The sequence below is a fragment of the Ambystoma mexicanum genome, chromosome 14 (assembly GCF_040938575.1).
Source record: "Ambystoma mexicanum isolate Mex_15411 chromosome 14, UKY_AmexF1_1, whole genome shotgun sequence".
In the NCBI taxonomy this organism is placed as follows: Eukaryota; Metazoa; Chordata; class Amphibia; order Caudata; family Ambystomatidae; genus Ambystoma; species Ambystoma mexicanum.
Genome location: NC_090940.1, coordinates 325790118 through 325807014, shown reverse-complemented (window position 1 = coordinate 325807014; position 16897 = coordinate 325790118). Strand labels below are relative to the sequence as shown.

Sequence of the window (16897 nt, the reverse complement as noted above, 5' to 3'; positions counted from 1 at the left end):
TCTCAATAATTGTTTAGGATTTCCGGAATTCATCTTTTGGTTTGGCTTTAACTGGTCCTTAATCCTTCCTCACCGCAACCTAAATGCATTGGCCCAATTCTCCCCAACACTCCACAGGGGCTCCCATGTAGCTGATTATAAAACTAATAACATAAATAAGGCGCTGTTTCCAAGAACATTCGAGAATTTTCAAAATTCTCTTTTACCCTTTACCATGACAGAACTCAAGTTATACAAAATTTTTGTAATATTTAGATGTGTTTCTCGTGTTCAGTGTTTACATTTTTCCGCAAACAATTTAGAGTAAGACATAATCTACTTTTGTATTAAATTATCTATCAAGTTTAGGCTGTTTGATCAGTTGTAAAGACAAATATTTTCAATTTCATAAATGAGACATCTTCAGAATGGTCATATAAAAATAAACGTGCTACGCTGGCACATAGCCGTAATCTTGAAGCATTACTGCCAAATCTGTTAACTGTGACTATTCACAAGGTATTGCCACTTCTGGCCAAGGAAAAGCCCTTTTCCACGAGGCTATGGACGTGCAGCCACTACCCAATAGTCCCCCAGGGGTGGTTTATTGCGACAGGACCTCACGGGGAAGGACTCCTCCTCTGGGGACAAGGACAATCACCTGGGCACAGCCCATTGAACGTTGTCCCTCCCCAACATTTCCTAGCCCTTCCCACTGTTCAAAACCACTTTGTTGAAAGTCAACCCATGTATTAGTGCCATACTGGAGATAATCCTAAAGACAAAAGTACAGGGACGAAAAACAACACACGAGACATGAAGTTCATTGACTGTGCTTGTACTAGCACGAGGTGGCCCCGAGGAGGCATAAGGCGTCAATTGTTAACAGAGACAAAAGACTTTTAAAATCTGTATGAGAGGAGCATGATACAATGTATAAAAAGGAACAAAGGACTATCAAATGTGTCAAGCTAAACCGTGTCAAACCCCACGTCTGGCAGCAGGTGTGTGGGCGAACCAGCACGAGCGGTCCAAGCGCTGCTGAAGGACCGGAGGGAAGAGGACGCTGGTGAAATGCTGCCGTAGGAGTCCTCCACTGGTTCTCCAGCAAACCCGGCAGAAGACCAAGTCGGAGAGTGGAGCCGTGTAACAGATGAGAGAAGTAACGCACAGCCGACAGAGCAACGGCAGTGAACCAGCAGAGCCAGAGAGAAGACCCACGGTCCCAGGAAGGTAATGGAAGGTACGGGAGACTCGGACAGGACACTGGGATAGAAGGGAGGCTGGTTCTCGAAGCTCCCTCTCGCAGAAGTAGTGAGGAACACGCTACTGAATATAACAAGAGATGGGTCTGGAACCCGAAAACAGATACTGAGAGCATTAGAAGAAATCTTCTTTGTCACAGTGGGAGGGGAAAGAAAGAATCACTGACCACCAGAGAAGGGACTAGGACCCATAAGCAGATACTGAGAGTATTAGAGGAAATCTTCCTCATCACAGTGGGAAAGAAATAACCACTAACAACCACAGGAGGGTCTGGGGCCGGACCCAAGAGCAAATACTGAGAAGAACCTGAGCAAGCAAAGAGATGTGTTAAGGATGCTAGGGGAAGGGGGTCATTCCCCCTGGCCTTGTTGTGAACTGTTACAAGCAATACCAGGAGAATGGATGCCTTCTTCCGGTTCTGAACTGGGAGTTGTGCTACAGACATCATGGGATGGGTGTCATTCCCACAGGCGGTATTGGAAACTGTGTAGAGCTACAACAGAAGAAGGGAGTCATTCTCCTGGAGGCGAACCTTGGATACAGGTTGTGTGAACCCTCCAAGAAAGGGGAAGGGAGGCATTCCCTTTGGCATTCTTATTACAAGAGTACATTCTTTTGGACTCTATCCAGACAATAGGAGATGGGAGCCATTCCCCTGACGTTAGGAACCTTCTGTTAGTTATCCTTTAGTTATAACGTGAGGGATAGAAGTAGGTTGTGACACAGGATGGTGGAGTTTATTTTGACGGAAATTCTATACAGACACCTTAGTATTCGTTTTGAGGCTGGGAAAACCCTCATAGAGATCGGGGTAGATAGATTCTTTTGGTACTGAAAATAAGGCTGTAACCACCACCATGCCACCTTCATGTCAGCTTCCTTCTTCGACACCCTTACATAACATCAACCTCAAGCTGTATGTATCATATTTTTGGCAATGCTGCAACTTTAAACTGACTTCAGAGATTAATTCAATTAAATGTGGAAGCAGCTGTGTGGGTGCAAAAAGGGACTGCAGATAACTTACAGGTTTATTTGAACTTAAAGGGACCGTGACAGCCCATGAACCCACTACATCATACAACTTGAGTAAAGATCAACACCAGAACCCAGCCTCACAAGTTTGACACCTAAATGTGCACAAAGATGCACTCTGTTGCACACTAAAACAGTGAAGTCCCTTGTATTGACTGAAACAAATCCACCTGTGACTTACTCAACTATATTTTTCTTTCTAGGGACAAACCCTTACTAATAGTTCATGGAGAGAAAAGGGAGTCCAAGGCGAGGTTGCATGAGGACGCTCATCCCTATGCACATGTTCGTCTTTGTCAGGTAATTATGCTTTCTTCATACCTACATTTTCTTCTCCGAGTACATTGCATTGTTGCATCCATTGCATTGTTGCATCATCGTGCCTATGGAAATGATTCGGACATGCCGAAGGTGGATGGATGGATCTATGCCAGTTTCTTTAGTAAGTGAAGGGTACAGCAGGCCCATATGTAAGACTATGTTCCAACTATGTGTTCCTATCATAATGTAGGCCATCTACCAATATGGGAGGATATCAACTGTGCAGCAAACCTGATTATTAGATCACGCTCTATCTCTGTGGGCACATTAAAATAGGACCAGTGGGATGGCCAATCTTCTCTTCTCAGTCCTTCATTGCCCCCCCTTCTCCCTCCCCAATACTCTCTTCCTTCTTGCCCATAGCTCCGAACGAGGTCTCTAAAGTTGTCCGCTCTATGAAAATCTCCTCCAAACAGATGCTCCACTGCTCCTCCGGAACGATCAAGGACAATATCTTGTCTCTCGCTCCTGCCTTGGCTAACTACTGTAACCATTCTTTTGCCACTGCCTCCTTCCCACTACCCTTCAAGCACTCCCTTGTGCACCCTCTCCTAAAAATGCCGTCTGCTGATCCTTCCTGCCCGGCTAACTGTCACCCTATCTCCACTACCCCCTTCCTGGGCAAACTCTTGGAGAAGTTGGTCATTTCCCAATTCATCCACCACACTGAATCTGCTGGTTGCCTCCATGACCACCACTACCAGTCTGGCTTCAGAGCATCCAGAGGCATTGCAACTGCTCTTCTGAACGCCCGTGGAAGACCTGGTGTCAAATCTTGATTCCAACGCTGCGTCCGTTCTCAATCTCCTCGATCTTTCCTCTGCCTTTAACACTGTCAATCATTTTATTCTCATTAAACAGCTTTGTGATACCCTTAGCATCACTGACCCAGAACTGGATTGGCTGACTTCCTTCCCATCTAATCGATTTTCCCAAGTGCAACTGGGCCCTTTCCTTTCCTCCACCTCACTTTCTACCTGCGGCGCTCCTCTGGGCTCTATCCTATCACTGTGGCTCTTTAACATCTACCTTGCTCCTCTGGCCCATTTGATGTCCTCCTTCTCTCCGTACTTCCAGTGTTATGCAGATGACACACAGCTTTCCTTCAAGATTCTGTCCACTACTTCCCCATCTTCCTCACTCATTCCTGGCTGTCTGACCGCTGTTCAGGCATGGTGGACGGCTAACGATCTCTGTCTTAATGCCAGTAAGACCAAGATCTGTCTCATTGGGACCCCTGCTCCCTGTTTCCCTCCCACTCTCTGGCTGCCCTCCTTGAGTCCTCTCCCCTCACCATCCTGTGAGGCCAAAAACCTTTATTTCATCGTATACTCCTCTCTCTCCTTCTCCCCTCATCACAGACCTTGCAAGAACGCCCCCTTTCAACTTCACCTCCTCAGAGGCATTCTCCCCTTCCTCATCTTCCTCTAGAAATTCAATGTCTCTAGAGCTCTGGTCCGCTCTAGGCTTGACTACTGCAACAGCCTCTTCCTCAATCTGCACGTTCCTCCCTTTGCCACCTTCAGCTAATCCAGAATAGGACTGCAAGACTGATCGCTCTCTTCGGCAGGTGCCTCCCTTTGGAATGGCCTCCATCCCCCTCTCAGACTTGCATCGGACTCCCTCAAGTTCCAGAAACATATCAAGACCCTGCTTTTCTCTACTTCCTTCCCTTTTGACCTTGGTTGCTAATGTCTCCATCTGCCGCTGTGACTGGCAGCATATTCCCTTATGAGGTTTACAGATTACCAGGCCCTCCTTGACCAGTCTATACCAGCACTCCCCCAAAATAGCACTGCCCTTTCTGGCCCCGTTCCCTGACTATACTTGTGGGTTGGGCATCCCTCTGGAACCAACCCCTGTGCTCACACTTACCCCCTTGGGCTCCCCTCAGCACTTGCCTAACCCCACCTGCATTGTATGCAGTTCCTGCCCCCCACACCACTTTATTGCACTTCACATGATTGCACTTCCACGATCCGAATGTCACAAGGCCTACTAGGACCGTTATTGTTATTATCTCCCCTGTCCCGACTCCCCCACCCCCTCCCTTTTTTTTCTTGTGGTGCCTGGAAACACCATTTGCTGTGAAGGCTTCTTATACATATTCAATAAATAAAAACAAAATAAATATGGCTCAAATGTTATGGGAAAGGAGGTATTTGGCATTCAAAATGAGGTGTGGAATCGCCAGGAGCAGTGTCCCAGCAAAGAGAAGTAAGAAAACACCCATAATCTTTAGGAGTCCATGTCCTAATGGTATCAGTTTGTTTGTTTGTTTTTTGAAGGAGCTGCTGCAAACAACTTATTTACTGTGCGGTTTTGGGTCTTTTGTCTTCTATCAGGCTGGGAGATTAGATATTTAAGGGGATCTTTACGCCCGAGGATTTTATAAGGTCCATACTATCTTATTCTCCAGTAGCTAGTAAAACTAACACCCGGTCTCCCATTGAAAAGGATCTAGCCACTGTCTGTTGGTCATAGTTTTCTTTCTGGTGTTCTTGAGCTTTTGGAGAGGTAGTAGTTAACAATATCTCTCATCGCCTCCATGTGGTCCTTTAACTTGGGGCAGATTGAGATATAGGTAGCAGAGCTTCCTCTCTCTCTCCTCCCAAGTTCCTTTCAACATATCGAGCACATCCTGCCATATAATAACTCAAAGGGGGGCTAGCCCAATGACGATTGGGGCGTTTTCTATACTTTGTAAAGGGTCCAATTCTTCCTGTTTGTTTCCACTAGTTTCTCCAATATATGCTTTAGAGCTTGGTTAAAGCGTTCCACTAGGCCTTGGGGTGGTATACAGATGTTCGTAGGGTTTTGATGTTCAATATCTCCTTCACTTCTTGCATATGGCGGGACATGAAGATCATACCTTGATCCGTTAATAGTTCTTTCGGGAAGCCCACTCAGAACAGGAAGGATATTAGAGGTTTCAGGATGTGTTGTTTGGGGAAAAAGCTTTGGGGATACCAGGTAGCATATAAGGTTACTAGAATGTATTTCTTTAGCAGTTTGGAGTGTTCATGTGGGGTTACGCTCACCTGATATCCCCGGGGGCGTCTGGAAGGCTCTGAGATCTGGAACCCTGGATGCGTAGTTGCCCAGTGCTGAATAATGAATCTTAGTAATTTGTAGGATGAGCTATCCGTCCTGCGTTTCTTGTACAGGGGCGCTTGACGTTTGTTGGCAAGCCGCCCGAGTTGCTTCACTGGTGCAGTACGCCTTCCTTGGGCCCAGGCCTGCTGTGACCCCGAATCTGCTGGTAGGCAGGTAGGTTTGTTAATTGTAAGTCTTTGTTCTGTTAATGTGGGAATTCGTTAATGTCTTTATCTCCTTCTTTTCAGGTGCAAAGGTCTTGATGCTGGCGTGCCGGATGGAGAGGCACGTTTTCTAGTTAAGAGAAAGCGCCAAGCGCAGCACCTTTATTGTGATTTAAATCTAACCTGTGTTTTCTTCTTCTCCTCACAGGCCGCTGCGGTGCTGCGAGTGGATGAGAGCGCAATGAAAAACGGCCCCCGGAATCCGTTAAGGGTAAGTACAGCGCTGTGCGGTTGTTTAATATTGAAAGCAAACCTGAATATGTCTCTTTTCCTTTGCAGATGTTGCTGTGGTGCTCCGGATGAAAGCGTGGCGCAGCGCGATGGAGTTCAGGTAAGAGTGATGGAATTTGATGTTTTGGAAGCGCGCGTTCTAATATTGTTTTTCCTTTCTCGTTATTGCAAGTTGCAATGTTCGAACAGCAGCTGTGGTAGCGGTTCGCCAGAAGTCCTTAAGGTAGTACTCACAGTTGAGTGATGTTTCTTCTTCTCTCGGTTTCCACAGATTGCATCCCAGTTGAGATGCTGAGTGCTGGATGGTGTTTTCTTAGGTAAGACAGAATAGTCTTGTTCTTGCAGGATTACAGGAAGATGGTGAAGACCAAGTGCTGGACAAGGTGAGCGTCACCCTGCGGGTTGCAGAATAACACGAAACGTGTTCTGTAGTCAGTGTGGTTTATGTAGCCCAGGTAAAGTAGTACCAGGGAAAGTAGTTCCAGGTCTGCCACACCCAAAACACTAGACCGCATGGCTTGGTTCTTAGAAGTAGACTGTGTGGGTGCTTCCATGTTGGATTTAAAGGCCCATGTACATAAATGGGACCTAGTTTGAACAGCCCTTTCTTCTTACATATGAGCCTGGTGACAAAGGCGTCGGGACTGGCTCCAGGAGCCCTTTTGCAGTGGTTTTAAGGCCCTCAGGGTTCTGGCAGGATCCTGCTTGTGGCACAGCTTGTCCCCCCTCACAGTGGTCATGACAGCACTCTCCCCCCCCCCATATCCCCACTCATGGTATTCTTCCTGTCCGGTCCGGGTTTGGTGGGGTTATCCAGGTGAAACCTCTTAATCAGACATGGTGCGTGAATATGTTCACTTGGTTCCCAAGTTCTGTCTTGAGGCCCGTACCCTTTCCAGTCCACTAAATAGTATAGCTTAGATTTGGTACGTTTCGAGTCCAGGATGTTTTTAACTTCAAATTCAGGCTCTCCATTGACTAGCTTTTGGTGGTGTTAAGACTCGGGTTCCTGGTTGTACAGGTTTTACAAGTGACACATGGAACACCGGATGAACTTGCATGCTTGGTGGTAAGGCTAACTTGACGGCCACTGGATTTATCACCAATTCGATGGTATAGGGTCCTAGATATCTTGGACGAAAGGTCTGCGTACCTTTTATGGGCACATGTTTTGATGCCAACCAGACTTCGTCTCCAACTTGGTAATCGGGAGGTTTCTTTCGATGCCGGTCAGATAATTTTTTTTGTCTGCCTTTGGCTTGCAGTAAATGTTCATTTGCCCTTTTGAAGGCTTGGGGTATGCTTGTGTGTAGAGTCTTTACCGCTGGCATTTCCAAGATCATGGGGGAGTCTAGTTCAGAGGTATGTGGATGTCTTCCGTATATTATGTAGAACGGGTTTTGTCCCGTGCTGGTGTGTGTCTTGAAATGGGGAAAATCTTCCTCGGGACCAGCCCTTGAGAGCAAAAATTACCCAAATCAGCCCAAAATACAGGTTCTATTGTGCCGAGCAGTGAACTCATGCTAGTGACAAATGACACCTTCAAAATGTTTACCATTTATTAGAAAAAAGCATAAACAGTAAAATTTAGCAGCACCTTGGGATTCAAGTTAGAGAAGATTACAAAACACAAAACTTGGAGAAATACAAAATATAGAGAAACATAGAACTTAGAGAAACATAGAGAAACACAGTCTTACGCCCCTTCAATCAGCGCTGGGAGACCCTGGCCCTCATAAGCAAGCTGGTGCCAGCCCCGCTCAGATGACAGCGCTGCAGGGTGCCGACAGAGCATCAGGTTCCAGACACTCGAACTTGCTCGAACCAAGTCCACGGATCGATCTCCCACCTGATCCATGTGGGCATGCATTTTTGTAATCTCGTGCTGTCAGTCCATGACGCACAGTTCCTGAACTTTCCCTGTGAAAAATATAGGCTTGCTCATGGAAAAACCCAACTCTCTCTGAGATGCTCCCTGCTCGCTCCTACCCTTGCCTTGGAGCACTCACTGCGAAAGTACTGGAATGTCCTTATCAGCGTGTGGGCAAGGCCGTACCAGGCCTTCTCAGGTAAACAGGATTTGTTTACGAAGCCATGCAGGGCTACAGTTAGAAAGGCAGAATATTCTAAGAGAAGCCGAGATGAATTAACCCCATGTGAGCAAGCTCTAAAATGCATGCATTCCTAGCTTACTGTCCATAGCGCTTATGATTGGCTATCTAAGCGCTATATAGGTGCCATAATGCTCCAAACTCTCCAATAATGTCTCTATTAGCTACAGAACTGGGGCCTTCGCCCTGCCTGTCTATCTACAATGCATAATGTGACCTGCCACCCCTACTAGGCTTGCATATTCCTTGTAGCTCACTACTGCGTAATGGAGGTGCTACAACAGATTACTGTCAGCATTTAGCACATACTTTGAATAAACTATTGGCTTTCAGCGGCTAATGCTGTCATCTAAAGCCCTGATTGGCAAATTGTCACTTTTGTGTATCACAACAGTGTGTATGGAGTTATTGTATGCGTATTCCGCTATCCATAACAAGTCTTTCGAATTCTCTTCCACTTGATGCAGCATGCAACAAAGATACTGTTCTAATGTCTGGTTTGTTCTTTCTGTTTGTCCATCCGTTTGGGGGTGATGGCTAGTGAATAATCGAACATCGATTTGTGCCATGGTACAACATTTCCTCCAGAAGTTGGATACACATTGGCTTCCACGATCTGAGATTAAGACTGAGGGGGAATCCATGCAGTTTTATAATCTGTTCAAGAAATGCTTTTGCTTGACCGGTTGCGTTAGGAAGTCCTTTGAATGGAATGAAATGTGCCATTTTAGAGAACAGGTCTACAACCATCAGAATGGTATTAAAACCTTGACAGGGAGGTAACTCCGTAATAAAATCAAGAGAAAGAGTTTGCCAGGGAGCCGGTGGGATATACAGTGTTTGTAGGAGGCCAGCTGGTTTCTGTTTTTGTTATTTATTCTGTGCAAATATCCCACAGAATAGAACAAATCAAGCAATGTCCTTACGCCAGGTTGGCCACCAATAATTCCGTTTAAACTTGGCTAGAGTCTGCAATTCTGGGATGGCCTTCGATCAGGGAATCGTGATAACCAGACATGTCCGATTCTTGCAGATCTTTACTTGGTAGATATAGTTCTTCCGTGAAGTAGGGTAATCCATCCAGAACCGTGTGATGTTCATTTTGGGAATTCCATTTCTGCAAGATCTCAGGGTTCATTAAGGTTCGAATCTTTTCTTGAAGTTCACTCTGAGTCAATTTGGTGGTGAGTCCCAGTAGTTTATCACTTGGGATGATGGCAACAGGGTCCAGGGTACTGTTCGTTTTCTCTTCAACACCCATACGAGACAAGGCATCGTCCTTCCCATTCCGAACTCCCGGTCGGTATGTTATTACGTAATCGTATTCTGCGAAGAATAACGCCCGCTGCAACTGTATGTCTGGCACCTAATAGATACTGCCGCCAGGCTTTGAAGGCTGATTTTATTGCCAACAATTCTTTGTCTGTAATTGCATAGTTAGTTCTGGTGGTGAGAATGTATGTGATCAAAAGGCCACTGGGTGTAATTAGCCTGTCTCTGGATCTCTTTGAGAGAGAACTGCTCCCATAGTTATGCTGGAAGCATCAGTTTCCACTATGTAGGGGAGATCACAGTGAGGATGTTCTAAAATTGGCGCGGAGGTGAATCTTTTCTTGAGTTCTTGAAAGGCCTATTCTGCCTCTTCAGTCCATTGGAATTTTTTGTTCTTTTTTTCTCAGTAACAATGTGATTGGGTGGACTATCCGTGAGAAATCTGGAATAAATCCACGATAAAAATGTGCAAAGCCGAGCATGCTTTGGGCTCCTTTAAGTGAAGAAGGTGACGGCCAATTAAGGATGGCATCTGCTTTGTGTAAATCAATCTTGACTCCCTTTGGCGAGAGAACAAAACCGAGGAACTCCACTTCGGTGACATGGAAGGAGCATTTCTCGAGTTTAGCGTACAGTTTGTGCTGGCAAAGTTTTGCAAGGACTGGGCGAACATGTTCCACATGATCTCTTTCAGAGGGGGAATACACCAGGATGTCGTCAATATAGACCAGGGCACAGACATCGTTTAATTCCCCTAATACATCATTCATGAAGTATTGGAACGCTGCGGGAGCGTTGCACAGCCCCGAAAGGCATTAACTGATATTCGTACAGGCCATGCTTGATGTGAAACGCGATTTTCCATTCATCCCCTTTCTTAACATGTACAAGGTAGTATGCTCCTCTGAGGTCTTGTTTGGTGTAGATTCGGGCATCCTTGACTTGGTCCAACAGTTCCGGGATAAGGGGCAAAGGTTAGCGTTTTTTTACTATGATTTGATTAAGTGCGCGTAATCGATGCAAGTCCTCAAATCTCCTTCCTTCTTGGGTACCAAGAATAAAGGAGAGGCTGCCAGTGACTTTGACGGGCGGATAAACCCATTAGCTAGGTATTGATCCAGATAGGACTTCAAGTGGAGATTTTTGGTTCCGTAAGTGCATAAATTTGACCACAAGGAACCTGTGCGCTAGGTATCAGGTCGATCTGACAGTCATAGGGCCTATGTGGCAGTAATGTGTTAGCCTGTTCCTTCTGAAAAACATCTTGATAATCCTGATATTCTTTTGGTAAGGTGTCCATTGGTTCCGCAATCCCTGATGCTATTCCTTGAACAGATTTCAGGTTTGGCTGTGGTATAGATTTTGGGTAGCAAGCGTGGGCGCATTCGTCGGAAAAGGTCAGTCTCTTTGCACCCAGTCTATGTGGGGATTTTGAGTTACTAACCATGGCATCCCTAAGATCAACCAGAACTGAGGAGCTTTGATGAGGTCAAACGTGATTGCTTCTTGATGTCCATCCTGACACAGAAGGGTTAATTCTGTTGTGCATTGGGTTACTGGTCCCCAAGCAATTTCTGTACCGTCAACAGTAGTTACCTTTTCAGTTGCTGGTTTTGTGCATAAGGGAAGTCCCATTTCTGTTGCCAGATCTCGATCTATGTAATTACCAACTGCTCCGCTGTCTATATATGGCTCTATGGCATGCATCCGTGATGGTCTTTGGTGATTGATCAAGGTTACTGGTAGGGCGAAATGTGAGGTCTGTGACTCATCCTTCTCGCTTGACAAGCGGACCTCTACGCTTGCCGGGCCCGGTAGTTTTCCGATTCCTTTCATCATCTTCTTTCTCTGTAGCGCCTACAACCTTCCTTGGAGGTTTCACTGTGCATTCTTTGAGGTAGTGACCCGATTTACCGCAGTATAGGCATAACTGTAGCTTTCTCCTCTTGTCTCTTTCACCCTTGGTTAAAGGGGGTCATACTCCTCCAATCTGCATGGGTTCTGTGGTCATTTATGATGGACAAACATTATCTTTTCAACGTACATACATGGCATGATTTTCGAGTCTACTTTGGTCTGTTGTTCGATCCTGTAATCTGTGGTCCAACTGACCTACCAGGTTGATAAACTGTGCACAGTCTTTAGGTGGGTCTACTACTTCAGCAAGGACATCCTTCAGTTCTCCTTGTAGGCCCCCGATGAAACAACATGGTTTTTTATCTTCTGGCCACCCGCTTCTACAACCAGTCTATTAAGATGGCAATATAAGTCAGCAAATCTTGATTCTCTTGTCGGAGGGACAGGAGTTTATCAAGAGCTTGTCCATGCAAGTGTCGAGCAAATAACTTTTCCTTCTCCTGTTGAAAACCCCTGAAGTTCTGCAGTAATGTGTCATCCCAGCTCACTAAAGGTACCGACCAGTCTGCGGCACTTACACTTAAATATGATAACACGAAGGCCACCCTCGCCTGGTCATTTGGGAAAGCCCCAGGCCTACAAAGAAAATGGAGGAGGCACTGGTTCATGAATGTTGCGTACCTTCTGGGATCTCCATCAAACCGTTCTGGGGGTGCCAGGGGTACTGCTCCCGGCAACGCTATCTGTACTGGATTGACTGATGATGGTGTAGCGACAGATGGGGTGAATACGGGCAATGGAGCCTGCCCCGCCTGTGTTTGTAGTAGCTGTTTGCTTAGTTCATCAGTACGGTCTTTTGTGACTATTAACTCTCGTCTTAAGGCATTGGTTTCCTGCCGGGCTGCGTGTACCTCAGCGCGTAATTGTCCCAAAAGCTGGGCTAACTGATCAGTTTCAGATGTCTCCATGACGACCAGGCGGATAAGGTTTAAAGGCTTTGTGTTCTGTTACGCTCACCTGGTATCCTTGGGGGCGTCTGGAAGGCTCTGAGATCTGGAACCCTGGATGCATAGTTGCCCAGTGCTGAATAATAAATCTTAGTTATTTGTAGGGTGAGCTATCCCTCCTGTGTTTCTTGTGCAGGGGCACTTGACGTTTGTTTGCGAGCTGCCCGAGTTGCTTCACTGGTGCAGAACGCCTTCCTTGGGCCCAGGCTGTCATGATGCCTACCCCCGGGGAACCAGACCACGTCCAGCAACCCCAGAAGCAGGCATCAAGTTATCCTAAGCAAGCCCAAAAACCGCTGCTAAGGGCTATTTGGGTCCAGTCCTGGCGCCTATGGCGCCAGGCTCATATGGAGAGTCAGTCCTGGCGCCATAGGCGCCAGGCTCATAGATTAAAACTTACCTGATGCAGACCATACTGCAAGAGCTCCAAGCCAAAAGAGGCTTGGAAGGGACTAATTTACTTAGGGACTATTTTTTACTCGGGCGGGGCTGGGGAGGAATACTTACCTGGGACTACTTTGGAGGCTATTTAAACCACGCCCGAAGAGCAGCACACGCTTCGCGTTATTCTGCATCCAGCAGCGTAACGCTCACCATGCCTGCAAGTCTGCATCCAGCCTTCTGCCACGCCCGCCTCGAGTTTGGAGCTCCTAGAAAAAAGGAGAAAGAAGGAGAAAAGGTTAGAACAAGAGCAATACCTTTAATCCTTACCTGAATTCCCAATCCATCGCGCCTTCAAGCTGGAATAAAGAAGTTATTTTATGCGCGTCGCCTCGCCTGCTGCAGCGCCGCGCTGAACTCATCGGCCTTCGCAGCATCTTCACATTCCACCGCATCCTCCTGCATGTTCCCGCCGCACTCCGGCACCTAACGAGAAGACAAGAACAGCAAGGTGAGCCAAGGGAATACACAGAGGAATATTAGTTACCCCCCCATAGACTTACCTGATTTTACCACCGGGGGTACTATTCCTCTTCACGGGTCGGCGCAGCTTCCACTGCATCTTCGCCGAACCCCGGCCCCTAAAGGGAAACAAAAGGACAGCAGGGTGAAACAAAGGGACTAACAAGGGGAACCCTCCTCACCACAAAAGACTTACCTGATTTTACCGCCAGAGGTATTATTCCCCAAGACTTCATACTTTCTCTCAGCGCCTGAATAAGCGAGAAAGCAACAGGTTACATATTAACATTATTTTATCAAACTGTGTTGGAAAATACAAATCCTTACGAGAATACTACCGGTTGCCACGAGGAACTCTTCATTAGGGTCAAGCTGCAACCTGCAAGGAATCGGACAAGAGTGAAAGTCAGGCATTTGAACTCTTACGAACTTTATACTTACGGCGTCTTGCCGGGAATCTCTGAGTCAATATTGCTCTGGAACTCACCACTTCCTTCGAGCCAGTGAAGCAACTGGTTATCAATGCGCCCCTGCGCTCAATGCAGGATGGAGAGCTCATCTTTTCAAACCATCAGGTGAGACTATAAGAGGGGACATCAAAGGCAATCTGTGGGAGAAGAGCGGGGGTGGGTGGATTTACGCTCAACTCCACGGGTGGTTAATTCCCTTTCTCCATTTGCAGAAGAATATTCCTACGGGCCAAGCAAACGAAGCTAGGTGGGCCAGTCCAGTCCGTCATCTCGGCCCTATGCGTCACATTGGTGGAGACCGCAGCTGTCCAGTTCCGATCGACGCCTCTGTGGGAGCCAGGTGAGCGTAACAGAATGCGAAGCCTACCCACAAAATCCCACCCGGGCGTTATGGATACCTCAGAGACTGACCAATTGGCCCAATTACTAGGGGAACTGAGGGCTGAAGTGCATTCTGCCCGTCAAGAAACCAATGCTCTTAGGAGAGAACTGATTTTGTCAAAGTAGCGAACTGATGACCTTGCTAGGCAACTATTGCAAAGCCAGGCTGGACAAGCACCCTTACCTGGTTCCGGGGGAAATCCAGCTCCTGTGTTATCGAGTAACCCTGTGCAAATAAACCTACCAGGAAATATTCCATTAGCTCCACCCGAACGCTTTGCCGGAGATCCCAAAAGGTTCGCCGTGTTTATGAACCAATGCCGCTTGCACTTTTTATGCAGACCTGGAGCCTTCCCAAACGATCAAGCCAAGGTAGCCTTTGTATTGTCATATCTCAGCGGCAGTGCAGCTGATCAATCAATTCCACTAGTTACTCAGGATGACCCAATTCTTCGGGATTTTCAGGGCTTTCAAACGAGCATGGAAAGACTATTTGCCCTGCACTCACGAGGACAGGCCCTGGAGAACGAACTTTTGTCCCTACGACAGGGTAACCAGGAACTTCTATCCTACATTGCAACCTTTGCTGATAGGTTGATAGTGGAAACTGGATGGCCTGAGGTAAAACGAATCACGTTATTTCATCGAGAGCTTCGAGGAGAACTCAAGGATGTCTTGGCTCAAGTTGTGAACCCACCTCAAGACTGCGCTGAATATATAGACTTAGTGGTCCAGTTAGATCACAGACTTCAGAACAGAAAGGCTGATCGAGCCAAATTTGAGAATCGGGTGTTGGTCAAAACCCACGCTAACCCCAAAGGAGCAGATGCTTCAGAACCCATGCAAATCGGAGGGGTTAAAGGATCCTTAACACAGAAGGAAAGAGAAAGGAGACGGCAAATGCAATTGTGTCTATATTGTGGAACTTCTGGGCATTTTCTACAGGATTGCCCTGTAAAACCACCCAAGAAGGTGGTAGGAGCTGCTGATAAAAGCCATATGGAGTCAGACTCGGGAAACGACCACCCCCGACAAGCGTAGAGGTCCGCTTGCCGAGCTTGAAGAAGGAGTACAAAGCATGCACGGCTTTGCCAATTTCTACCACAGATTCATCCTGGATTTGTCACATGTTGTACATCCCATCACAGCACTCTTGCGAAAAAATAAACGCTTTATGTGGACTGAAGAAGCTGAAAATGCCTTCCAAGAGCTGAAAGCGAAATTCACGTCTGCACCTGTATTAAAGCACCCGCGCCCTGAACTTCCATACATAGTGGAAACCGATGCATCCAGTCTAGCCATGGGAGCTGTCCTGTCTCAAAAGGACCCTGAAACTGGCCAGCTTCATCCAGTAGCATTTTGGTCCAGAAAGTTCTCGGCACCCGAGTTAAACTATGCGGTTACCGACAAGGAGTTATTAGCCATTAAATCCACCTTCAAGGCTTGGCGGCACTATCTTCTCGGTGCCAGGCATACCATTACTGTGATCACCGATCACCGGAACTTACAGTATTTAACGACAGCTAAGGCCCAATCGTCACGTCAACTCCGATGGGCATTGTTCTTTGCCGAGTTCGATTTCGTAATAACCTATCGACTAGGTTGTAAGAATGGTAAAGCAGACTCCTTATCCCGAATAGGGATGGGAGAGGCAGAAGTGAACCCAGAACCAGTACCTATAATTTCAGAACAAAGGATTCTTGGCATGACTACTCTACAGACACTAGAGGACATTCAGGTAAAGATCCAGCAACTCTTTGATCCTACAGCCCTGGGTAAAGAAAGGCCCAGACTACTCTGTCACCAATGATCTGCCTTATTACCAAGGGCGGCTATTTCTGCCACACACAAGGAACTACAAGAGCTAGTCATTTCCCGTTATCATGATACCCTAATGGAGGGGCACTCGGGTATTGCAAAAACTGAAGCTAAAATTAAAAGACAATTCTGGTGGCCCACCTGGCGAAAGGATATTAAATCATTTGTGATGTCTTGTGGCATTTGCGCCCAAAACAAAAGAAAAAACCAGCTGGACTCTTACAACCTTTAGACATTCCGCCTACACCATGGCACACCTTATCGTTAGACTTATTAGCGATCTACCTCCTTCTAATGGGTTTAACACCATTCTAGTTATTGTGGATCTTTTTTCCAAGATGGCCCACTTTATTCCTTTAAAAGGACTACCTTCAGCCTCAATCCTGGCCAAAGAATTCCTCAAACATTGTTCGCATACATGGATTTCCGTCTGTGTTGGTCTCTGACCGGGGCAGTCAATTAATTTCACATTTTTGGAAGAAATGTTGTCAATTGGCGCAAATCGACGTGAGATTATCGACCAGTCACTACCCCCAGACCGATGGTCAAACGGAGAGGACAAACCAGACTCTTGAACAATACCTGCATTGTATGTTACATCAGACTGAGAGTAATTGGAAGGACATTCTTTGGATCGCCGAATATGCATATAATAATTCAGTACATTCTGGAACTGGACAAAGCCCCTTTCATACCCTATATGGGCACCACCCTCGAACCTCAGACCTTGACTCACCCCAACACTTAGAAATGCCCGCAGTGGACCATCTACACGCTACGATTACACAAGCCTTTATGGAGGCAACTGCACATTTAAAACAGGCGAAGGAGAAATATAAGAAAGATGCTGATCGGCATAGAAGTGATACTCCACAGTACCAGATAGGGGACCAAGTATGGTTGGCCACAAAACACATACCTCTTAA

The 16897-nt window shown here is 46.6% G+C and overlaps 1 protein-coding gene across 2 annotated transcripts in view; it reads left to right on the top strand.

Moving 5' to 3' along the window:
* Positions 1 to 16897, top strand: part of TDP1 (tyrosyl-DNA phosphodiesterase 1) — a 1670976-nt gene that overhangs the window by 291786 nt on the left and 1362293 nt on the right. For both annotated transcript variants that reach the window (XM_069637461.1, XM_069637460.1), the window contains exon 5: positions 2484 to 2580. In XM_069637461.1, the coding sequence (XP_069493562.1) occupies positions 2484 to 2580 (97 nt within the window). The remainder of the gene's footprint in view (positions 1 to 2483; positions 2581 to 16897) is intronic.